The 21,901-nt window shown below is 39.3% G+C and overlaps 1 protein-coding gene across 4 annotated transcripts in view; it reads left to right on the top strand.

The window, feature by feature from the left end:
• The window catches only part of igsf11 (immunoglobulin superfamily member 11), a 207,964-nt gene extending 187,782 nt beyond the window's left edge, over positions 1–20,182 (top strand). For 3 of the 4 annotated variants that reach the window (XM_087992881.1, XM_087992880.1, XM_087992879.1), the window contains 2 exons: positions 3,718–3,865; positions 14,063–20,182. In XM_087992881.1, the coding sequence (XP_087849007.1) occupies positions 3,718–3,865; positions 14,063–14,495 (581 nt within the window). In that variant the 3' untranslated portion in view covers positions 14,496–20,182. The remainder of the gene's footprint in view (positions 1–3,717; positions 3,866–14,062) is intronic. The other variant, XM_043700766.2, reaches the window with a different exon arrangement.
• Positions 20,183–21,901: the final 1,719 nt, after the last annotated feature.

The following is a 21,901-nucleotide window of genomic DNA, read 5'->3' as shown; positions in this document are numbered from 1 at the left end:
CCCGTTCATTAAGACCACCAGCTTTGGAGGCAGAAGGTTCAAAATTTGCAAAATCCTCAGGAGAAAAAAAGTAGCTCCTTAGCCCTGTCCTAAAAGGGAGGCTCTTAATTTTAAAACATTGTCCTCTTATTTTGAATTGACCCATGAGAGGAAACATCCTTTCCACATTCACCTTGGCAAAACAATTCAGTTCCTCCACAACCACCTGATGAAGGAGCGGCGCTCCGAAAGCTAGTGCTTCCAATTAAACCTGTTGGACTATAACCTGGTGTTGTGTGATTTTTAACTTTGTATACCCCAGTCCAACACCGGCACCTCCAAATCAGTTTCTTATACGCTTCAATTTAGTCTCCTCTCACACTCTATCCTCGTAAGACAAACTGATCATTCCAGGTATCAATCCCCATTGTGTTAACACCCTTCCTTCAATAAGGAGACAAAAACTGCACACTGTATTTGAGATGTATTCTCACCAGTGTCCTTATAACCGAAGCATAGCATCCTTATTTTTATGTTCAATTCTTCTTGTAATGAAGGATAATATCTCATTAGCCTTTGTGATTTGTGTGTACCTGCATGTTAACTTTTTGTGACTCATGCACCAGAACATGTAAATCTCTCAGATCTCTGAATTCTACAGTCATTCTCCATTTATGTAATAGTCTGCATAGCCTCATTAATTTCTAATGTCATCTTCTAAGCATTTGAGATAAACTTGGAAGAAAACCTAGAATGAATAGAAAAAAGATAGTATCAATGTAGGTGTTGCTATCATACTATTTAAATAAAAAAGGTTAATACTGTAAATATATAATAATTTTCATAATTAGCATTCATATATTTATGGATTTAAATTTAGACTATTAGATGCAGTTAACATTAATAGATAATGAAAACACTCTCAAATGTATCAAAATATCTTTGAAGTTTGCCTTTAGCAATCCTATGGCATGAGTCTATACGCCGCTGCGACTTAGTATTCATTGTCTGCTTGTCGTTTGAGCAATTCTTTAAAAATATATTACTGTTGAAGGACTGCGCGTTTTAGTTGGCAATTGAAGCAAGACTATGGGGATGAAAGTCACCTCTCTTTCATGGTTGTTAATGGTCTTAAGTGAAATTAGTTCAGGCAATCACAATCTAGTTCTCTGGGGATACAGGTCCATAGCACAGACCTCCCAATACTTTGGCACTAATTGACACTAATGAGGCAATCTCACGGAGACATTATGAGACTGCCTAATGTGAGAAATGGAAATGTCATGCCTGTATAGTGAGGGTAGAGGAGGGGATGCCAATGAGGTTTCTGCAGCAAATGATATTTGTAATATTGTAGAAATAGTAATCTTAGACCTTTTATTGGCTGTTTTTCCCAGACAGATGTTTTGCATATTTCACTTATTAAAATTTCTGTTAAAAATTAGGAAGCAGTAGTTTTCTTATCATATTGCTGTGGAACTACCAGAAGTCAGTGCTTTCAAGAAAAATATTTTTAGCTAGAAAATAGCTGGTGGGAAAATCTGAGTCCTGATGAACTAAAAACATATATGTGGTATGATGTAATGAAGGAGTATGGGACCATCTGAATAGAGAAACTAAGGAAGACTTACATTTATTCAGGACCATTTATGGCCTCCAGATGTTCAAAACAGCCTTTTAATGTATACTCAAGGTTGTAATATGTGAAAAGCTGTAGTTAATAGCATACTGCAAGGATTCACAAACAACAATAAGATGGACAATTAAGTAATGTAAGGTGTCTCTCATTAATGGCTTTACCGAGATATGACCACTCCAATAGGGCAGCACTCCCTCAGTAATGCATTAATGTGTGAGCTAAATTTGTGTCACCATGGCTGCAGATCGAAATGCATGATCCACAGTCCCAATACCACCACACACCCCCATTGCAACTTCCCATGCAAGGTGCAGCAAGGTCTGAAAAGGTGCAGCATTTTCCTGTTTTCCTCCTCCCTCCTTGCTATTCAGGCCCAATGCAACCTTCCAGGTGAAGCAGCAATTTACCTGCACTTTATTCAAACCAGACTACTGTATTTGCTGCTCTCAACGTAGTCTCCTCTATAGTGGGGAGATGAAACTTTGGTGACCGCTTTGTGGAACACTTGCAGTCTGTCTGTAAAAATTAAGCTTCCAGTTGCTTACCATGTCAACGCATCACCATGATTCCATATCAATGTGTGACTCAACAAATGTGCTCCAACAAAGTACAGCGCAAGCTGAAATAACAATGTCTCATCTCTGCCTAGATACTTTAGCCTCAAGTCGCGATATCAAATTTAACAATTTTAAAGCATGTTTGTTACACATCCCTGCACCGCTAGGTCCTGTTCCATATTGATAGTTTCCATTTTCAACTTTACAATTATTTACTCTTTCCTTTAGCACCCATTCAGCATTTATCTCTCTCCCAACTTAATATCAGCAATCCCTTTATCTGCTTCTCCCTTTTCTTTCTTTTTCTCTGGATAGTGTTTCCATCTCTTTTACTCAGTCCTTCAACTCACCCCTGCACTTGAACCCCACTCCTCATCAGCTGCTTTCAGTTCTGAAGAAAGATCAATGATTTTGAAACATTAATTCTGTTTTTTATTTCGCTCTTCAGATGCTGCCAGGCCTTCTGAGTTTCTCCAGCACTTTGTTCACATTTCAGATCTCCAGCATCTGCAGTTCCTTGTTTTATATTAGACAATTAGGTCATCTGTTTTAGGTTTTCGGGGAGAGTTGGATGTTGTCTGTGAATCTGGAAGAACTCCCTTACTGGCATTTGAAAATATCTTGAGATGTGAGGGGCCCGAAGTCTCGAATGAATGACTTTACCAAGAGATGACACATTCAGAGGGGTAACATTCCCTCTGTAATGTGTTAATGTGTGAGGTATTTTATGTAATCATGATGTGAGACTTGAAGCCCTGATCCATCAGTACGCAGAGTTTTACTACTGTACCACAGCTAGATTTAACTAACTTATAGTCTTGTATGCGAATGTGCAATTCAGTTTCCAATTCATAGGAGTGCTTAAAGTTTTTATGAAGTGCTTTCTAGACGTCTACTAGAGGCCTCAAGTCAATTCTGGAAGAACTCTGAAGACTCCAAAGAACAGACAATTCATTTCTGATGCTTCACAATTTTAAGATGGTTATATTTATCACAAACGCATGTGTGTTTGAGTCTTGGACATACTCTCACCTCACTTTTGTGATTCTACTGGAAATGCGCTGAATACTTGGTTGATATGAATATTATTTTTGTCATGCTTCCAGTTGTGTAGGTCCACAATCAGACATTAATTCCCATAATATGTGTGGAATTGCCATTATATTGAGAGCTTATTCAGGGTAGTTCTGCAGAAGTTCCAGCAATGAGCTAATTGATCAAAAAGCTTTCAATATATCCCAAAACATTTATTTTAAAATGGTTTACGGAAGTTAAAGATGCCATTGCTCTGTTGGATCAGTATGTTGGATTAATGTGCCGCATGTTGGTTTAAATTAAATAAAATAATCCGGAGGTACATCAGGAATGGTCCCAGCCAGAGGCTTGGTGCTTCCTCCGAGAACACACACACAAGTAATTTGAGATCAGCTGACTAAAAGGTATCAGGTGTTAAGCACTAGATCATTTGCCAATTGTAAGATGATGCAGATTGTAGAGAGTACCTAACAAAAGTTTAAGTTCTCCTTTCTTTTGCTTCAACAGCACAACTCCAGAATGTTGGAATAGTAATTGGAGCTGTGGTGACAGGTATCCTGGCTCTCCTCCTCTGCATCTTTTCTATTGTTGTCATTATGTTCTATTGGAAGAACAAAAACAAGTATGAAGAGGAGGAAATTCCCAATGAGATCAGGTTAGTACTTCAGAACATTAAGAAAGATAGAATTTGTATTTATACAGTACTTTACAATGTATTTCAGAAATAATTATCTTTGTAGCAGCTTCACTGTTTTGTTGGAAAATTTAGCAAAAAATTGAACCCAATCAAGTCAAAGGCAAAAGAATGGGCTGATGACCAGAAACTGTGTTTTAGTACTGCTAGTTATTACCAACAAAACAAAAGAAGTATGTTTATACATTTCAGTAGTTCTCTTGCATTTTTTAAAATGCCCAGCTGAGCAGCAAATGGAGGCTTCATTTCTGATCCTGGATTTAAAACCCACTCCATCCACTCAAGAGTGAAATGTTATTTAATGCCCACGTTCAGTAGTTGTACATTGCTGCTGTATCAGATTTATCCCCTTTCAGATGTGTCATTCAGCTGAAGTCCCATTTGTCCTCCTCTTTGATGTTGAAGATTTGATTGCATTATTACAAAAAAAAAACACATGGGCGTTCCCAGTGGATCCCCGTTCAAATTTATTCCTGAACTCAAATTGTCAAAATACGTAATCTGTCCATTAATTGGCCATGAAGTGTTTTTGGAATGTCTTGAAATCACTAATGAAAAATTCTTACCTGCACCCTGTTCAATGATGTTGTGAGATAAAATAATTCTTTATTTCTCTGACAATCAATTTTTGCCTCTCATAAGGCATGAAAAGACATTTTCTGATGCATTCTGTTTTCAGAATATTTATCAGCAGAACAGAATCAATTTTAGGAAGATAGGTTTCTTGTGTAATGTACATTCATTACATCAAAGACCTCAATTTTGTAATCTAGCAATTTCTGTTGTGGGAAGAATTGGCTGCATATCATAGTGCACTAAGGTAATAGTGTTCAGTTTTATGGGGCGTGAATAATTAACACAAGCTTTCAGCACAATTCTGGTTGTGAATAATAGCTAATAAGAGATGTACAAAAACGGGCCACCAATTTGAAGGAATATATTAAAAACTTGGGTATGAAAGCCGGCACTTGCTATCTATGCTAATCCATTTGAATGTCAAATATTTGTCAGCCTTTCCTAAGGATAGTCCAAATGAGGTGAAAGGAACCCTAATGTGGAGAAATAAAATGGAGTCTGACAGAAAATTGTCGTGAGCAGGACTTTTCCTGTCTTTAAGAACTGATAAAGTTGAACATAGGTGCAGGAGGTGATGTGATGAGCAGTGTCTGCAATTCTTTAAAGCATCTTCCTCAGCGAGAAGTGGCACATTCTGCCTGTCAGGAGGTGGCTACAGTTTATAAAGTGACACACATTGAACGCTGATCATCTTACCTTCAACATGTCTTTGCAGGATTTCCTCAAGGCTGTATCCTAGGCCTGATCAGCTGATCCATCAACTGACCTTCCTTCCCTTAGGTGATGAGAAATTACGACATTAAACGATACTTAATAAAAGCAGTACTTTTTTAAGCTGACTCACTTTTGAATTCTGGTTCATTTGGCATGGGTCCTTTGTCTCTTCTTTTGACTGAAGTTCTTCTGTCTTCAGTCTTCCTTTCTTGTACGCTGGACCTCCAAGAATCACAATTCCTGATTGGTTTCTTTAGAAGTCATACACATTTCAGTGACGTTAGTTTCTACTGTCTCCTGATTCATTCTTTCAGATGCCAGTTATTTTGTTAATGGCCTGTCTGATTAATTTGCCAGTTTTGACATGTTTACTAATAATGTGGTACCAGTAGAACAATTTGTATTCTGGCTCGTAGTATGTCACAACACCTCCTAGTGATTAACCATTATCCAAAATCATATATCTAATTTTTCTCCAAAACCAATCAACATCATTTAACTAAAAGAGCTGCAATAACTGTTGATGCCTAAAATAAATTGAGATTTAGAATAGCCATATAATATTCGTGTTCAAGGCTTGTTGCAATCTCTTTAAAATACAGCTGGGGGGGGTGGATCTAAGATGGCGGCGATTGCACTGCAGAGCTTTGCATCACAGCAGGAGCAGGATGGTTCTTTAACCCACCCAACCCAGGTCATCAGGATTTCTTGGGGCGTTGGAAAGATTATGGAGCCCCAAGAAGCATTTAAAAATTGACTTACCTGTATTTTCAGCTGTCCAGAAATGCCTAAAAAGGGAGGAGGAGCATCCAAGGCCGGGCCTGAGCTCAGCCTGCAGCAGCCTCGGAGCTGATTACTCTCCAGGACCTGGTGAACCAGCTCTCGAAATCTCACGAGATGTTGGGGAAACAGATTGAAGAGAAGCTGGCTCCAGTATCTCTCATGCTGCAGAAGCATGAGCAGCAGCTGGGAGACCTGGAGAAGAGGATGGATGAGGTGGAGCATAGGGTCACAGTGGTGGAAGCTGATGCCAGTTCATTCAAGGAAGAGATCCAAGGCCTGAAGACGCAGGTTTGTAATTTGCGTGACCAACTGGATGATCTTGAAAACAGGGGCAGGAGAAAAAACATTTGGATCATCGGTCTGCCTGAGGGTAAGGAAGGTGAGCGGCCTGCGGAACTTGTTGAAGATTGGGCTTCCGAAATTCCTTGACTTGGAGACTGGCATGAGAGGATTGAAGATAGAGAGGGCTCACCGGGTCGCAGTGCGGAGTTTGGGTCTGGGTCAATGCCCTCGTCCTTTCCTGGTACCGTTCCATCATTACCGGGATAAGGAGAGAGTCATGGAGGCTTCCACACTCCAGGGGAAGGATCCAAAGGGCCTAAATTATGAAGGGTCTAAGATCATGTTTTTTCAGGACTTTTCAGCGGCGGTGATCCAGAAATGAAAATCGTATGATGGTGTCAAGAGAAGATTGAAGGAGCTTGGGATTCAGTACTCCAAGATATCCGGCAGTGCTTCGGATCACCTTAGATGGATCCATGCATCTCTTTGACACATCGGAGAAGGCAAGAGACTTAGTGGACAAACTAACCTAATTTAAACAATTGTAGTATGTATAAATATTGTTGTTTGGGTATGTGTTTATATTTCTGTAAAAGAAATGGAGGAAATCTGGTTGGAGCTTTGTTTTCCCTTTTTTCTCCTCTATTGATTTGTAATTTGGTTCAAGCTATGTCTGGCAGTGGTTAACATGTACATTTTAAATTTCTAAGTTAGGACATACCAAAGGATGGGTGGAGTATTTATTCTCCCTTTTTTTAATAAAAGAATTTTTTTTATTCATATTGATATTCTATGGGATGTTTATTCTTTTTAGCTTGTGCTTGCGATACGGCTCTAGCTGGGAGAAGTGAAGGTGGTTGAGATGGTTAGATGCCTTTTTATGGGCAGTTTGGGATGGGTAGTTCCCTCCTCTGGGCAGGGGGTGAGTTCCCCTACTCAGCGCTATTGGTGCTTTATATGTCTGTTTGTTTTCTGGTTTTTGTTGTTTGTTAAATGTAGTGGTTTTAGTTTATGTAGTTTTTATATTTGGTGGACCATGCAACACTAAGGCTCTGCAATTTGTGGTTCGGGCTCCTCCTCTCTGGAATTTAAATGTAATTGCAGAAGATTATGGCTAATGATTCGATTAAATGGTGTACCTGGAATATCAAGGGAAGTCATTCACCAATTAAGAAGGAGAAGGTACTCTTGAGTCTTAGAAAGGAGAAGGTGGATATTGCTTTGTTAAAGCCTTGATAAATGGGGAAGAATATGGCATTTTAAATGTTTATTGTCCCCCAGTTCATCCTCTTAAATTCTTGGTAGATGCTTTTTCTAAACTGATAAGTCTCACGTCTCGGCATATCATTATAGGGGGAGATTTTAACTGCCTCATGGACTCCACAGTAGACAGGTTGCCTAAAGGCCCCTCAATACCCTCTGCACAAACTAAACAGTTATTGGGTTTGTGTGGGGAATTAGGGTTGGTGGACGTCTGGAGGTGTCCCCACCCTACTGGTAGGGATTTTTCTCTAATCGCATTATTGTCACACAAGGCTTGATTTTTTTTTCTGACCCCTGTGGTAACCCTGGATCTGGTGGCATCCTGTACGATTGGTAATATTGCCATCTCTGATCATGCTCCAGTATACCTCATGGTTAAGATTAAGGATGTTACAGTGGATTCAAGGTATTGGCAAATGGACCCCTTTATTCTCATGGATAGTAAGTTTGTGGAGTATTTCTCTAGGGAATTTTGGGCATTCCTAGACATCAACATAGGCTCGGTTGATAGCTCATCTGTTCTCTGGGAAACTGCCAAAGCCTATGCCAGAGGGTTAGTTATTTCATATTCCACCAATAGGAAGTGGCAGAAAGGTGAGCAGCAACGTCTCATTGAAGCACAGTTGAAGGCAGCCACGAAGGCCTATTTTGACAGACCCTCATTGGTTCAAACTACGGAGGATTATGCCACTGCGGTCTGCACTAAATTCTGTGCTCACGCAGATGGCAAAAAAGGAGCTGGCTTTTGCAAAGCAAAGGTTATACGTGCATGGTGACAAGCCAGGCAAATACTTAGTACACTTTGCCAGAAAGAAAAGTGCCCCCCAAACCATTACAGCGATTAGGGAAGGGTCTGGGAACCTAACATGTGATTCTAAAAAGATTAATGTGGCGTTCCAGAGATTCTACTCTAAGTTATATCAGTCTGAGAATTGTGAGGAGGAGCAGGTCAAAATGGAATCCTTTTTTAGAGATCTGAAGCTCCCAGGTGTGACTCCCGAACAACAGTCCTTTCTCAATGTCCCATTATCAGAGCAATAAGTGCAGGAAGCTGTGAGGCAGCTTCAGAGTGGAAAGGCGCCCGGACCTGATGGACTTCCCAGTGAATTCTATGAGGAATTTATAAGTATACTGTCAGACCCGATGCCGAATATGTTTAATGATTCATACAGTCATGATTGTCTCCCACCATCTCGGAGAGAGGCCAATATTTCACTTATCCTTAAAAAAGGGAAGGATCCGGAAGACTGTGCTTCATACAGGCCCATCTCGCTCTTAAATGTGGACTTTAAGATCCTCTCTAAGGCTCTTGCGTTAAGGCTGGAGACTGTGTTACCATCTATTATTAAAGAGGATCAGATGGGCTTCATAAAGGGTCGCAGATCCTCCAATAATGTTAGGAGGCTGCTTAACATAATTCAAGCATGCCAACAGCAGTCAATACAGGGATTGGTGATTTCTTTAGATGCAGAGAAGGCATTTCACCGAGTTGAGTGGCCGTACCTTTTCTATACACTAGACCGGTTTGGTCTGGGCGAAGTTTACATAAGATGGGTAAAGGTTCTCTACAGTGTACCTCTCGCTGCGGTCGTTACCAATGGGGTACGATCAAGCAATTTTAATATTTCTAGGAGCAGCTGGCAGGGCTGACCCCTTTCACCATTACTTTTTACGTTGGTGATTGAAACGTTGGCAGAGGCCATTCGTGGGGATCTCAATATATCAGCTCCAGAAGTGGGGTCAAAATTACATAAGATCTCACTATATGCAGACGATGTTCTAATTTTCTTGACAAATCCAGTACTTTCAGTGCCTTGCCTGATACAATGCATTCACGCGTTTGGCGCTTTTTCAGAGTATAAGATTAATTTTGTTATATCAGAGGCTATGCCTATGGGTGGTCTTACGAAAGAGTTGGCTCTTGAGAGTGACTATAGATTCCCATTTAGATGGTCACAGGGGGGTTTTGTGTATTTGGACATATTCATTACTCCAGTTCTGGATTGGCTGTTCAAAGCCAATTTTACTCAATTATTTAAAAAAATTAAACAAGATCTCCAAAGATGGGGGGCACTTCCAGTCTCATGGTTGGGTCAGATAGCGCTTATTAAGATGAATATTCTCCCTTGTTTGCTATACCCTATACGGATGCTCCCCCTGATTTTCAATAAACAAACACTCAGGAGACTGAACAGTTGGTCCAGCTCCTTTATCTGGCACCATAAACGGCCCCTCATTAAATTAGCCAAACTGCAGTTGCCTCACAGATTTGGGGGAGTAGACCTTCCGGACATTAAAAATTACCAATTAAGCTCGCTTTTGAACTACTTGAGTGATTGGGTTTGTGGGGACCCTCCTTCAATATAGCTAGATATCGAAGCCTCCCAGGCAAGGTGCCCCCTTACCAGTTTGCTGTTTTTGGACAAGGTGAGGACAGTTAGGGAATATTGCCATAACCCAATAGTCATCAGTACTGTTAAAGCATGGAGGGCAACTTGGCAGAGGGAAGGTAATATTGGCAAAACATCTTTGTTTACACCTTTAGTGGGTATGCTGGGTTTTCAACCGGGTATGATAGATTTAGGATTTAAACGTTGGGCAGCTAGGGGTATATCTTGCATGGGTGATTTATTTGAGGGAGATGTGATGATGTCCTTCGATCAGTTAGTATGGAAGTACGAGTTACCTAATAGAGACCTCTTTCGTTTTTTTCAAGTTAGGGATTTTATTCAAAAAAAGACCACACTTTTGACTGATCCCTACAAATCTGACATAGAAAGAGGGGCACTAAGGGCGAAGAGTACACTCCCTGTCAGTACTTTATATCACCAATTTGGGGGTGCCACCTCAGATGAGTCTGATTTGACTCTGCAAGATGTGGGAAAGAGAGCTGGGTGTTGACGTTTCTTCCTAGGCATGGGAGGATATTTGGGAGAATGCAAGGAAGATATCAATTTGCAATAGGACCCATGCTTTACAGTTGAAGATTCTCCACAGGGTGCACTTAGCCCCAGACCGTTTGTCAAAATTTAAACCAGGGGTATCTTCAGCAGGTCCCAAGTGCAAGGTCTGCAGGGGTACGCTTTCCCATTGTCTTTGACCTTATGACAGGCTTCAAACATATTGGAGTGCTGTAGCGGGTGCAATGGAGAGGATTTTGGGTATGGGGTGGAGAAGAACCCTATTTCGCTCCTTTTGGGCCTGCCAATTGTATTTCCTTCAGACGCGCATAAGAATAAACTTTTCAATATTCTTACATTCTGTGCAAGGAAGAATATCTTGCGAGGTTGGATATCAGAAAACCCCCCAGGCCTGTCGGGTTGGTGGAAGATTGTTATGGAGCATATTCCCCTGGACTTTCTCACAAATATGGTACACCACAAAACTGAGAATTTTTACAAGACATGGCAACCCTTTTTGAAATACCTGGACACAGAATTATCTGCCTCACTAACAAGGGCTTTTATATAGCCTTAACGATTGTGTTTCATGAGTCCAATATCCAGGGAGGAGGAACTGTGAATGTATGAGTGTTTTGTTTGGCTGGGCTGAGTTATTACTATTTATTTGTTTGTTGTTAGGTATTTATTTATTTAGTTAAAGAGCTAGTTTAGGTTTTTTTTAAATTTTATACTTCTCTGTATATGTTTTGTACATTCGTATAGGAGAGTGGGTTGGGGAATTTTTTTTATTATTTCGGTTTAGTTTTGTAATATTTTTGTACTGTTTTGAATTGCATTGTTTTGTATTTGTAATATTTAAAAATCAATTTTTTCTTAATAAAAATTTTTATTAAAAAAGCTGTGTTGTTAAATATAAACATTTTTGTTACATTTAAAGCATTTTGACAACAAGTTTAAATGAACTTTAACTTTAAAAGCATTCATCATATCATAAATCCATGAACTTATCATCTGAGCCATATGGCTATTCTTTCTTACCAAAAGTGTTTTGCAACTAACCTCGGTCAAACGAAATTTAACTTAAGTCCTCACTTGCTTAATCAAGTCAAAACTTTAAGCAGATCCTTGACAACATTTGAGCTTGTGTTAATATAGAGCAAGTGAAATTTGTTGACATGCAGAAGGTTTAATCACTTCCACTAGATATTCAATGGCTTTGACATCATTAACATCTTGGGGACACGATTGAGTAGAAACTTAATTGGATCAGCCACAGCAGTATTATGACTGGAAGAACAGAGCGAAGTCTAGATATTCTGTGACAAATGACTCACCTCATGACTTCTGAAAGCCTTTTGACCATCTACAAGACACAAGTATGGAGAAGAACTGCTCTTCATATTGCAGCTCCAAGACCATTTAAGAAGCTCAACATCACTTAGGAGAAAGCAGCTTACTGGAGTAGCACCCTTTCCACTAGACATGCACCTTCTCAAAAGTAATTAAGAATGGTTAATAAATGCTGGTCTCGCCAGACACTCCCACATTCTGTGACTTAGGAAAACCACAGTGTAGTGCCATCTGCTGTTTGCGAGAGTCTTGGAAACCCTAACACCTGGAAACGTTCTGTACTTGTGTAGGTAAAATGATGCACGCGTTTCTTCTTGAAAAGAAAAGACTTTTGATGCATCTCTGGACAGGATCAGGCGATGTAAACGTTAGTGTGTGTGAGAAATACAGGCGCAATGACATCTGAAGTATTTTCGATACATGGGGGATGCTAGATTTTAATCTGTACAATACTATTTTGATCTGTACATTTTTAATTCCACTATAAGCAATTACATGAAGTGCAAGATAGTATGCCATAGAGATGTACAGTTTGGAAACAGACCCTTTTGCCAACTCGTCCATGCTGACCAGATATCCTGAATTAATCTAGTCCCATTGCCATCATTTGGCCCATATCTCTCTACACGCTTCCCATTCATATACCCATCCTGATGCCTTTTAAATGTTGCAATTGTACCAGCTTCCACCACTTCTGGTATTTCATTCCACATATGCACCACTGCCAGCATGAAATAATTGCCCTTTAAGCCCCTTTTAAATTTCTCTCCCCCCCCCCCCCCCCCCTCATCTTAAATCCATGCACTCTAGTTTTAGACCCCGCTACCCTGGGGAAAAGACCTTGGCTATTCACCCTATCCACGCCCTCGTGATTTTATAAGGTCACCCCTCTACCTCCGATGCTCCAGGGAAAATAGCCCCAGCCTAGTCAACAAATAGTTTGTTTTGCTTTGTAATTGGTATTAAGCAAATTTCACTAATTGTTTCTTTTTACGTTCTGTTGAAGAAAATTTATGGAAATTTTAATTCTGTCTTCATTGTGCCAAGCACTTGATTTATTGCGTGAAATGAATAAATGCAGGTTTCAGTCTAAAGGCTTTAGCACTTACATTTATCATCATTTAAACTAAATTCTCATATCCATTTATGACTCCAGAAGAAAAAGAGAGAATTTTGAGATAAGAATTGATGATGAATGATGATCAAGAGCTCTGTGGACCTTGAACCTTTTTTTCACTTTCTGACCAAGTTGAACTATCTGTCTAAATTAGCTGCATTAAACTAGAGATTAAATTTAAAAAGCTTTAATTTAATTTAAAATTTTTAACATTTAATTGGGTAAAATACTTTGTATGAGGATAGTTTGGCGTATTACAATGAAGCATGCACAGTAGTGTGATGAGAGACAATTTGCTTCTCTCTCATTTTCCCCTACTGTCACACTGCTGTGAATATGGTACTTATTGGAGGGCTGGCTCAACACCATATCATGCTGTGCTTTTATCCACAGAACATTTGGTGAAAGCACCTTCATATATCCCTAACTGCTAGAAAAGTGAAACAGACGATCAGAAGATTGTGCTTTCAGTATTTATATGTGGGTTAAAAACTAGGTCAAACTGTTAGGAGTGCTGAAGCCACTTTGATTTCAAAGTTGCTAGGCAACTCCGTGGAGACACCGGGGTAATTTACTTGAAGGCGTGTTCTAAATTGCTGAACGCTAGCATAATCGTCAACATTCCATGGAATTAATCGAAAGGCTTTTGGTTTATTTCTACAATGTTTCAGTAAAAGCGATGTTGATTTTATTTCAGGTAATTTTAATTGGCACAAGTCATGTTGCTATTTTGTATTATTCATGAATGCAATGCAAGACTTTTGCTGTCAGTCAGATTTGGATTCCTGTGTACTGAAGAAATCTGAGATCATTTTTTAATATGGCATTCTGAGTTTCATACTTATGCTATAAAAGTTAATAGACTTCACTATAAAGGAGTTTAATCCTGTTTGTTGTTGATCAAAATATATTGAGAAAAAGTCATGAGTCATATGTAATCAGAGCATGGATTGGAGTATTGGTTATATCTGAACAATATTGGTTTTGAACACAGGATCAGTATAATAATCAGTTGAATTTATTTTGTAATTCTGTGGTTAAGCATTTTAGCACTTAACTGCTGGAATAAGTCAACAGTTGTATTATTTATTGATATCATAGACGCAGCAGAATTAGTTGATGATTAATGGTTGTTCTGAATACTTGTTAATTCAATATTCCTTTCTTCAGGGAAGATGACATCCCACCATCATCATCATCCACCAAAGGTTTCCATCCAGCTGGCTCCTCGGATAATGTTACCCTCACATCAGTAAACACATACAATGTCCCCTACTGGCAAAACAAGAAGCCCGCCTACGAGTTAAATCCATTCAGTCGGTATAATGGACATACGCTCCACTCAATTACAACAACGTCTAGTCAATCTCAGAACCGACCAGTGTATACAAATGGAAACCACCACACTACACCAAAGGCAATAGTTGTTGCTTCAAGTTTATCTCCATCTTCACAAAACCTAGCAAGGTGCAATGGCTCACTTGTTCGTAAGACACCTTCACAGCTTACACTCTCCTATGCTGTTAGCCATGCAAACCTTCAACGAATGGGTGGCATACCAGTCATGGTACCAGCACAGAACAGGGCAGGATCTCTTGTATAGATACCATTTAATTGATTGACTGAAGACTATATGTATGACCTAAATTTCAGTTGCAGATTGATATTTTCTCATGTTTAAAAAAAAATGTTCTCGCCTGATCTCTGATCTATGGGAGGAATTGTATAAAAGCAAAGCCATTTTCATGCCTGAGTTTGATTTATGTGCAGCTGCATTTTGTCTTAAAATTAACACATTTCTGAAGTCTTATTTTGCTTTTCAAAAGTCATTGATAGACATTGACATACTTTAAATTCATAGAAAAAATATGCATATATTTTCCAAAAGAAACAAGACAGTTGCTTGAAGTTAAAGCTGAGTGATTTGAGTATAGTTTTTAAAAACTTTTTGTTGAGAGACTGAAAACATATCTGACATTAACTTACTACCCTAAAGATGGGGATTTCTGAAGATTTTATCCAAGTGTTTCTGAAAGGTCTGATTCCATCCCTCTATTTAATGTCCATATGCCTGGAACTGCAACTAGAGACAAAAGAAATGTTTCAATGAATGGGCAATGTTGAAAATTGAAAAGTCCAGGAAAATTAATAAGACTTCCAAAGTTCATTAAACTTGTAGATGTATTAAAAAACCAAAAATTGAAAAGCAGTTTTGCCAATCGGACATGACATTAGAAGAGTATAATTTTCTTTCAAGAGAATGATTTGAGCTGATCTCTAATCTGAATGCCTTAGATGCCATCGCACATGGTTTTGCTGAAATGCTCATATGAGAGCAATTCTACATGGGTGATAGTGACATTATTTACAGACAGCACGATTAACTGAGAAAGCTGAGATGATTAAAAATAACAATGGAAATACTGAAAGATGCCTTCAGCCACAAAAAGGGGTTTGTAACTAACTGGACTGAACAGGCTCTTCATTGCTCTGTGGAACAGTAAACTAATATTTTGCAATGGTTTTGTTTGGATAACAAAGTTCAAAAGTACTGTTTGTTGGTAATAGTGAAAAAAGCTATTTAGAATGGCAAAAATTAATGCTTCAAGGTATTGTTAATATCAATGGATAAACATTTTCAGAAGAAATACTTGTTTCATTTACTGTTACGAGATTAGATTACATGTACATCACAACAGATAATTGTGTTGACATTTGTTGATAGTTTCTACAGCTTTTACTGCTGTTATACATCATTCGCATCAGATAGAGCTCTGTAGCTGGAGTGTTGTTGCTCAGTACACATTCCAGGTTCCCCCAGTTACAACTGGGCTATGATAAACCGGCTAAAGGCTCCTTTTCTGAATATAGAGATAGAGGGATAATGTTAGATACCATTTTGAGTCCTTGGTTACTGTGGAGGTTTTTTGCTGACATGGACACTGTTCAGCTAAACGATGAACCATTTCTCAATTGTCTCAGTCCCTTGTATAAAGCATTTGGCACTTACTGTACTACAAAAATATCTGAGCATTTTATTTAAATCTAATAGGGGCGGCTTCCATCTGTTATGTAAATACAGACAGTTGCTTACAACAACTTGCCTAGGAGTTGCTAACCCCAACAACAAATACAAGTCTAACAATCTGTTTTTCACTGATTTGTAATACCAAAAGTCAAATAAACAGCCCACGTAATTGGAAACAAAATCTCTAATATCATTAGAATGAAAACGCCGATCAGTGACATGAATTAATTGGTAGAATTGCACCAAACCTACTGCCACCAACACTGCTGATTGCAGCCATTTGTGCATACATTTTGGTTATTCTATTAAATATTTAAAAAATTGGAATTAGCCTTTTTTTTTATCCATGTGCACACCTATAACTGTTAAATGTACAATAAATCACACATTAGCACCAAAAATGGTATTTTGCATTTTTAATTTAGAAACATTATACAACTGGACAGAAATGAATTATACCTCGTTAGCTTCTCAGTGTTTAAATTAGTTGTGCAAAAAAATCAGTGAGTTTGAACAAATAATTTTGGCATGGAATTGAAGGGTACAGAGGAGTAGAAGCTATTTGGTAAAGCACACTTATCCTACAACAGATGCTTGAAAATAATTGCTTGTCTGTTTTTGATTAGCCATCAACATTTCTAAATCATTTATGCACTTGGAGTTTATTGTACAACAGTCAAATGCTGCCAGCAATATTACACTGATGAACATATAATGTGCCACATATGTTAAAGTTGTAAAACTGTCACAATCAAAGATATTTCGGGATTTACAGGCCAGAAATGCTAAATAGATTATGGTTAAAACAATGGATTTTAATTGTCCCCTGAATTTGGTGTTATGCGTGCTCTTTTGGTACACAAATTGCATCACATGTGACAGTGTTTGTATACTTCGATGAGGCTGTAGCTTCAGATTAGGAATGTGAGCTGGAGGACAGATTGTGATGTATTTGGCCTGTAATATTGAATTGAAGCTGGCCATTTAGAAACTTGTGGTTCCGTCCAGTGCCTGCTCTTTCAAATGCAGAGCCGCATGTCTTCAGCAGGAAGTAAAACTTCTTCAACCACTGCTACGATTTAAAGGGGACCATCAGCAACTTTTGGATTAATTGCTAATTAGTAATGTCTGTTTGGAATTGTACTAATGTTTGGAGGTTTTGCAGGGAATTGTGCTACATGTGGAGGAGACCCTGGTTGATGACAAGGATTTTGGTAGGGCTACTTGCTGTTAGTCTTGTGTGCTATAGTTGCTGTTTACCTTAGATTTCACTGCAGCATGTAGCAGAAACAGCAAAGTAGACAAATTGCTTAGTTCTCAGAGGGGGAGGACGGCAGGGCTGTCGCTAGGAGGTCTTAAGCACCAAGAGTCTTCTAAGAGTATTTCTTCCACTACATTCTCCAGCAAAGATCAGGGAATGCATCATCTGTGTTTTGTAAAAGAGAGCTCCCAGTCACCCCTTGCAACGTTGGAGTACAGTGTGGATTAGATGCTGCTGTCACTGGCTAGAATGATCCCCATGGCCCTACATTTCTTTGCATCAGACTCCTTCCAGGGTGGATCATCTGATATCTAATATTTCATCGACCATTGCCCATTGACAGATCAGAAAGGTGACAAATGTTCAATGTGAGGACAGGAAGGTTTATTGTCTGCTGTCTGATCAGAGAGAAGGTGGCAGAATGTGCATGTTGTGGCTTTGCCAGGTTGGGATTCACTATGGCACAAGGTGTCATCAATTGTATGCATGCCTTTGCAGCCACCACATCTAAATGCTGAAATGCACCATAATCGCAAATATTACGACCTTTGAATGTGCATTTGGTGTGTGAGACAGCAACTTTGATCGTTTTGTTCGATGCCAGTTTCCTCAGTGTTTGACCCACTGTATCAAACCAGAGGATGACTGTTGGGTGTTAAGAGCCATCCACTTAGCACAAGGGTTCACTGCAGACTCAAACCAAACATGCTGAGGCAGCATACAGTGAGAGCCACATTGCCACCAAAAAATACATTCTGCAGCAGGCCCTTGAGGTTTAGAAGCAGTAGTTCTGCAGTTTGCCCACTGTTTCCTATATGAATCATGATGGTCCCCTCATCATGACCCTTGAAGGAATTGTCTTCACCATGAAGATTACACTGAGCAGCTTGAGAACTGGAGGGGATAGAGGCAGGGAGGAAACAATCAGCAAAACCAACAGGATTGTGTGATGGAAAAGAGCTTCAGCCTATGTTGTTGGTCACTCTAATGAAGGCAAACAACATCCTCTTCAGGCAGGTGAGGACATACAGCCACGCTTGGAGTCTGTTGGTTTGATGCTTCCCTAACTATAGAGCATTTTGTTTTGTGAGAGGGAGGAAGATGATGCAATGTGTTTGACTGATGTGCCTACTGCTGTCGAATAGGCATCTGTGTGAAAGCTGAGATATGGGTTGAAGCTTTTAGCAGTCTGAAGCTTGAGAGAGTGGGATTAAGCGATAAACATTAACTATTAGTTGTGATTGCCAGCTAACTGCAGTTTCTAATAAACTGTTTTTCCTAGCAGGACTGAACCAATTTCATCCAAATTTCAATAAATGAGGGTGGAATGGTAGGGTCCTGCAGTCATTCTGTGTAGCCAAGTAGGGCATTGCTGTTTCTTCTAGCTCCTTCAAAATCAGCCAGTAAGAAGTGTCCTCCAGTGGTTGGAAAATATGTTGGACTAATAGTGGGGATTGAAGATCTGTACAGTACAGATATAGGCTTCTCTCCTATTAGTTACATTTGTTTTCCATCTTTAAACATAAGTGGGACAATGTTGAATTCTACCCTGATTGTTCGCTGCTATAACATTTCAATGCAACAATAATTGGACAGTTTTGAGATGTTGGGAACAGGAAAGCATGTAGATGATTCAAGGGCCAACAAAGCCAATTCTGTTTCAAGGCATGGATTAGGTACAAAATTAGAGCAGGATTCTTCAACAATAGTTTCCCCCTCTTTTGAGCTCTGATGAGAAACTCTGACTGAAGGGAGTGAAGTGCTTCTTTCACGTGGTCATGACCATGAAATCTGATTTGAAAATCACACAACACCAGGTTATAATCCAATAGGTTTAATTGGAAGCACTAGCTTTCAGAGCATTGCTCCTTCAGGTGGTAGAAGCTGGTGCTTCCAATTAAACCCGTTGGACTACAGCCTAGTGTTGTGTGATTTTTAACTTTGTACACCCCAGTCCAACACCGGCATCTCCAAATCATAAAACCTGATGTAAGCTTTGTAGTTGTGTATGGAAATCATCCTGCAATTCCTGGCAATTTCCCTAGCAATAAGTACATACACTAGAAGAAAGCATGTTTGTTCTGCAAGGACCATCTATGGGCCTCAAAGCTGTTGAATTTCAAACCTATCAGAGAAAGCATTGGGATAGCAATTGCATCAACTATGTCTCAGGCCAAATTGCTTTCTCACTCTTCCACTACCAGGCAATGTCAATGGTGCTGATTTTGTGAGTTTCTATTCCTTACCAATAATTGACCACTTCTCTGGGAACTAGGATGAAGGATCATTCTTAAGATTGCATCGTAGATGGAATTCTTATTTCCAATGGCACAGCACAGCTGAAATAACTGGGTCTGATGTTTTAATATGCTTTACAATGAAATGAGTTACCAAATATTTCTATTTTGTGAACGTTACTTGTTTTAGAAAAAAACGTTTGGCTAGTTAGCTGCTGGCAGTCAATCTTATAAAGACTGGCCTCTATCTCCCTTTGGTGCATCATTCATTGGACCTGTGGAACACAATTCCAATACTTAAATAAGCTGACCTTGCATTATTGTTTGAGATCAGCTTATCCCTGTGCAGGTTCAGGAAGAGCTCTGTGTCATGCCATTGTATAATGACAGAGCCAACTTGTAGAAAACAATTGTTTTTGGCATGTCAGAGCCAAGACAGGGATGCAGTGTTACCATCATGAAGCAGTCTGATATGTAGCAAGAGTCTAGTGTTTTATTATTTCTCATCATGATGTTACCACAGCATGCAATAAATTTTGAAATGCACCATGGTGTGATAACGCCGTCTAAGTAAAGAATATTATTAAAAGACATACTTTATAGATGATTATTGTGGAACAATGCCATTTTCTTTCTTGCTGCCATTTGGGAATGGATAGGAAACAGTACTGTAATTATTTCTCACTGATACAGTATGGTAAGAATGACTTGAATGTGGTCTGCCAAATTAAATCTTGAATTAATTTACCAACTTAATTCTGAGCATGATTTTGTTTTGAATTGAAATCCCAAGGTGACAGTACAGCTCCATGAGTTCAAGGGTAAAGAAGTGAAAGGCAAAGAGATCAAACAAAAAGCAACAATTCTGTGAATACCGTATGTTTACATTTGAATGGCGAAACCTGGAGTGAAACAGACCTCACTCAATTTTCCTTTAAAATTTCATGACAATTTGTACATACACTGCTTTAATATAATAATGTTCCAAAGTGGTTCATTAAAGCATTGGGAGGAAAGTGAATGCCTTCTGTGAAAAGAATTAGATTCTAGATTTCCTCAAAAACCTTTGCAATATTGAAAGTAAAGATAGTTAATCTACTGTAGTGTTAAAGAGGGTGTGTGTGGGTTAATAATGTAGGAAACCAATAACTTGACAGTTAGTGCTGTTGTGACCAGGTGAGGATGAAATGTATTTGTCTCCTTTTAAGACCATCTCAGTTGGTTGGTTTTAAATTTCATTTTAGCAGACAGTTACATCATTTATTGCCCATCCCTAGTTGTTCTTGAGAAAGGGATGGTGAGCTGCTGCCTTGAAACACGAGTCCATCTGGTGAAGATTGACTCACAATGCTGTTAGGGATAGAGTTGCAAGAATTTGACCCAGTGACACTTAGGAACGGTGATAATTTTTCCAAGACAGGATAATGAATGGCTTGGATGGGAAAATACAGATAGTGGTGTTCCCATGTAGCTGCTGTCCTTGTCCTTCTAGATGGAAGTGATTGTGGGTTTCAAAAATTCTGTCCAAGGTGCCTTGGTGAATTCCTGCAGTGCGTCTTGTAGATGGTGCTCTTTGGCACTACCTCGACAAACATTCAGACCCGCCACCAAAGACAAAATGTAGAATCAAACAGTCTGTTTTGTCGTAGGTGGGGTCAACCTTCCCGAGTGATTTTGGAGCTGCATTCATCTGGGCAAGTGTGGAATATGCCAGTGGTAGATGCCAGTATTGAAGCCGTCTTGGAACAGTTTGGTGATGGACACAAGACATTCTGGAGCACAGGTCTTGAGTACTATTTTTGGAATGTTGTTGTCAGGACTCAAAGTTCTTACAATATCCAGTGCCTCCAGGCATTTCATGCTACCATGTAAATGAATGCATTTAGTTGAAGATTGGCATCTGTGATGCTTGAAACCATTGAAGGAGGCTGAGATAGATCATCCATTCAGCAGTCTTGGCAGAGATTGTTGAAATATTTCAGCCTTTTAATGTTGCACTGATGTGCTGGACTTCCCCATTATTGAGAATGGGGATATTTGTGGAACCTCCTTGTCCAGTGACTTGGTTACTTGTCTATCGCTATTCATGACTGGATTAAGCAGTACCGCTGAGCTTAGATATAATCGAATAGTTGCAAAATCATATAGCACTGTCTACCGTGTGCTGGTTATGCTGTTTGACATGCAAGTAATCTTACTTAGTTTCATTAGGTTGACACCTCATTTTTAGGTGTGTCTGGTGATACTTCTGGCATGCCCTCCTGCACTCTTCATTGAACGAAGGTTGATCCCTGATGGTAATGATAGTATGGGGATATACTAGGCCATAAGATTGCAGATTATGGTGGACCACAATTCTGCTGCTGTTGATGGCACATAGCACCTCACTGGATGATCAGTCTTGAGTTGCTAGCTCTGTTTGAAGTCTACCCCATTTAGCACGGTGATAGTGCTACACAACATGATCAAGTGTATCCTCAATG

Source organism: Chiloscyllium plagiosum, unplaced genomic scaffold (assembly GCF_037043375.1).
Source record: "Chiloscyllium plagiosum isolate Xiang-an unplaced genomic scaffold, Cpla_swu_hap1 HiC_scaffold_12, whole genome shotgun sequence".
Lineage (NCBI taxonomy): Eukaryota > Metazoa > Chordata > Chondrichthyes > Orectolobiformes > Hemiscylliidae > Chiloscyllium > Chiloscyllium plagiosum.
The sequence above is the reverse complement of the archived record's forward strand: the minus strand, read 5'-3'. Positions and strand labels throughout refer to the sequence as shown.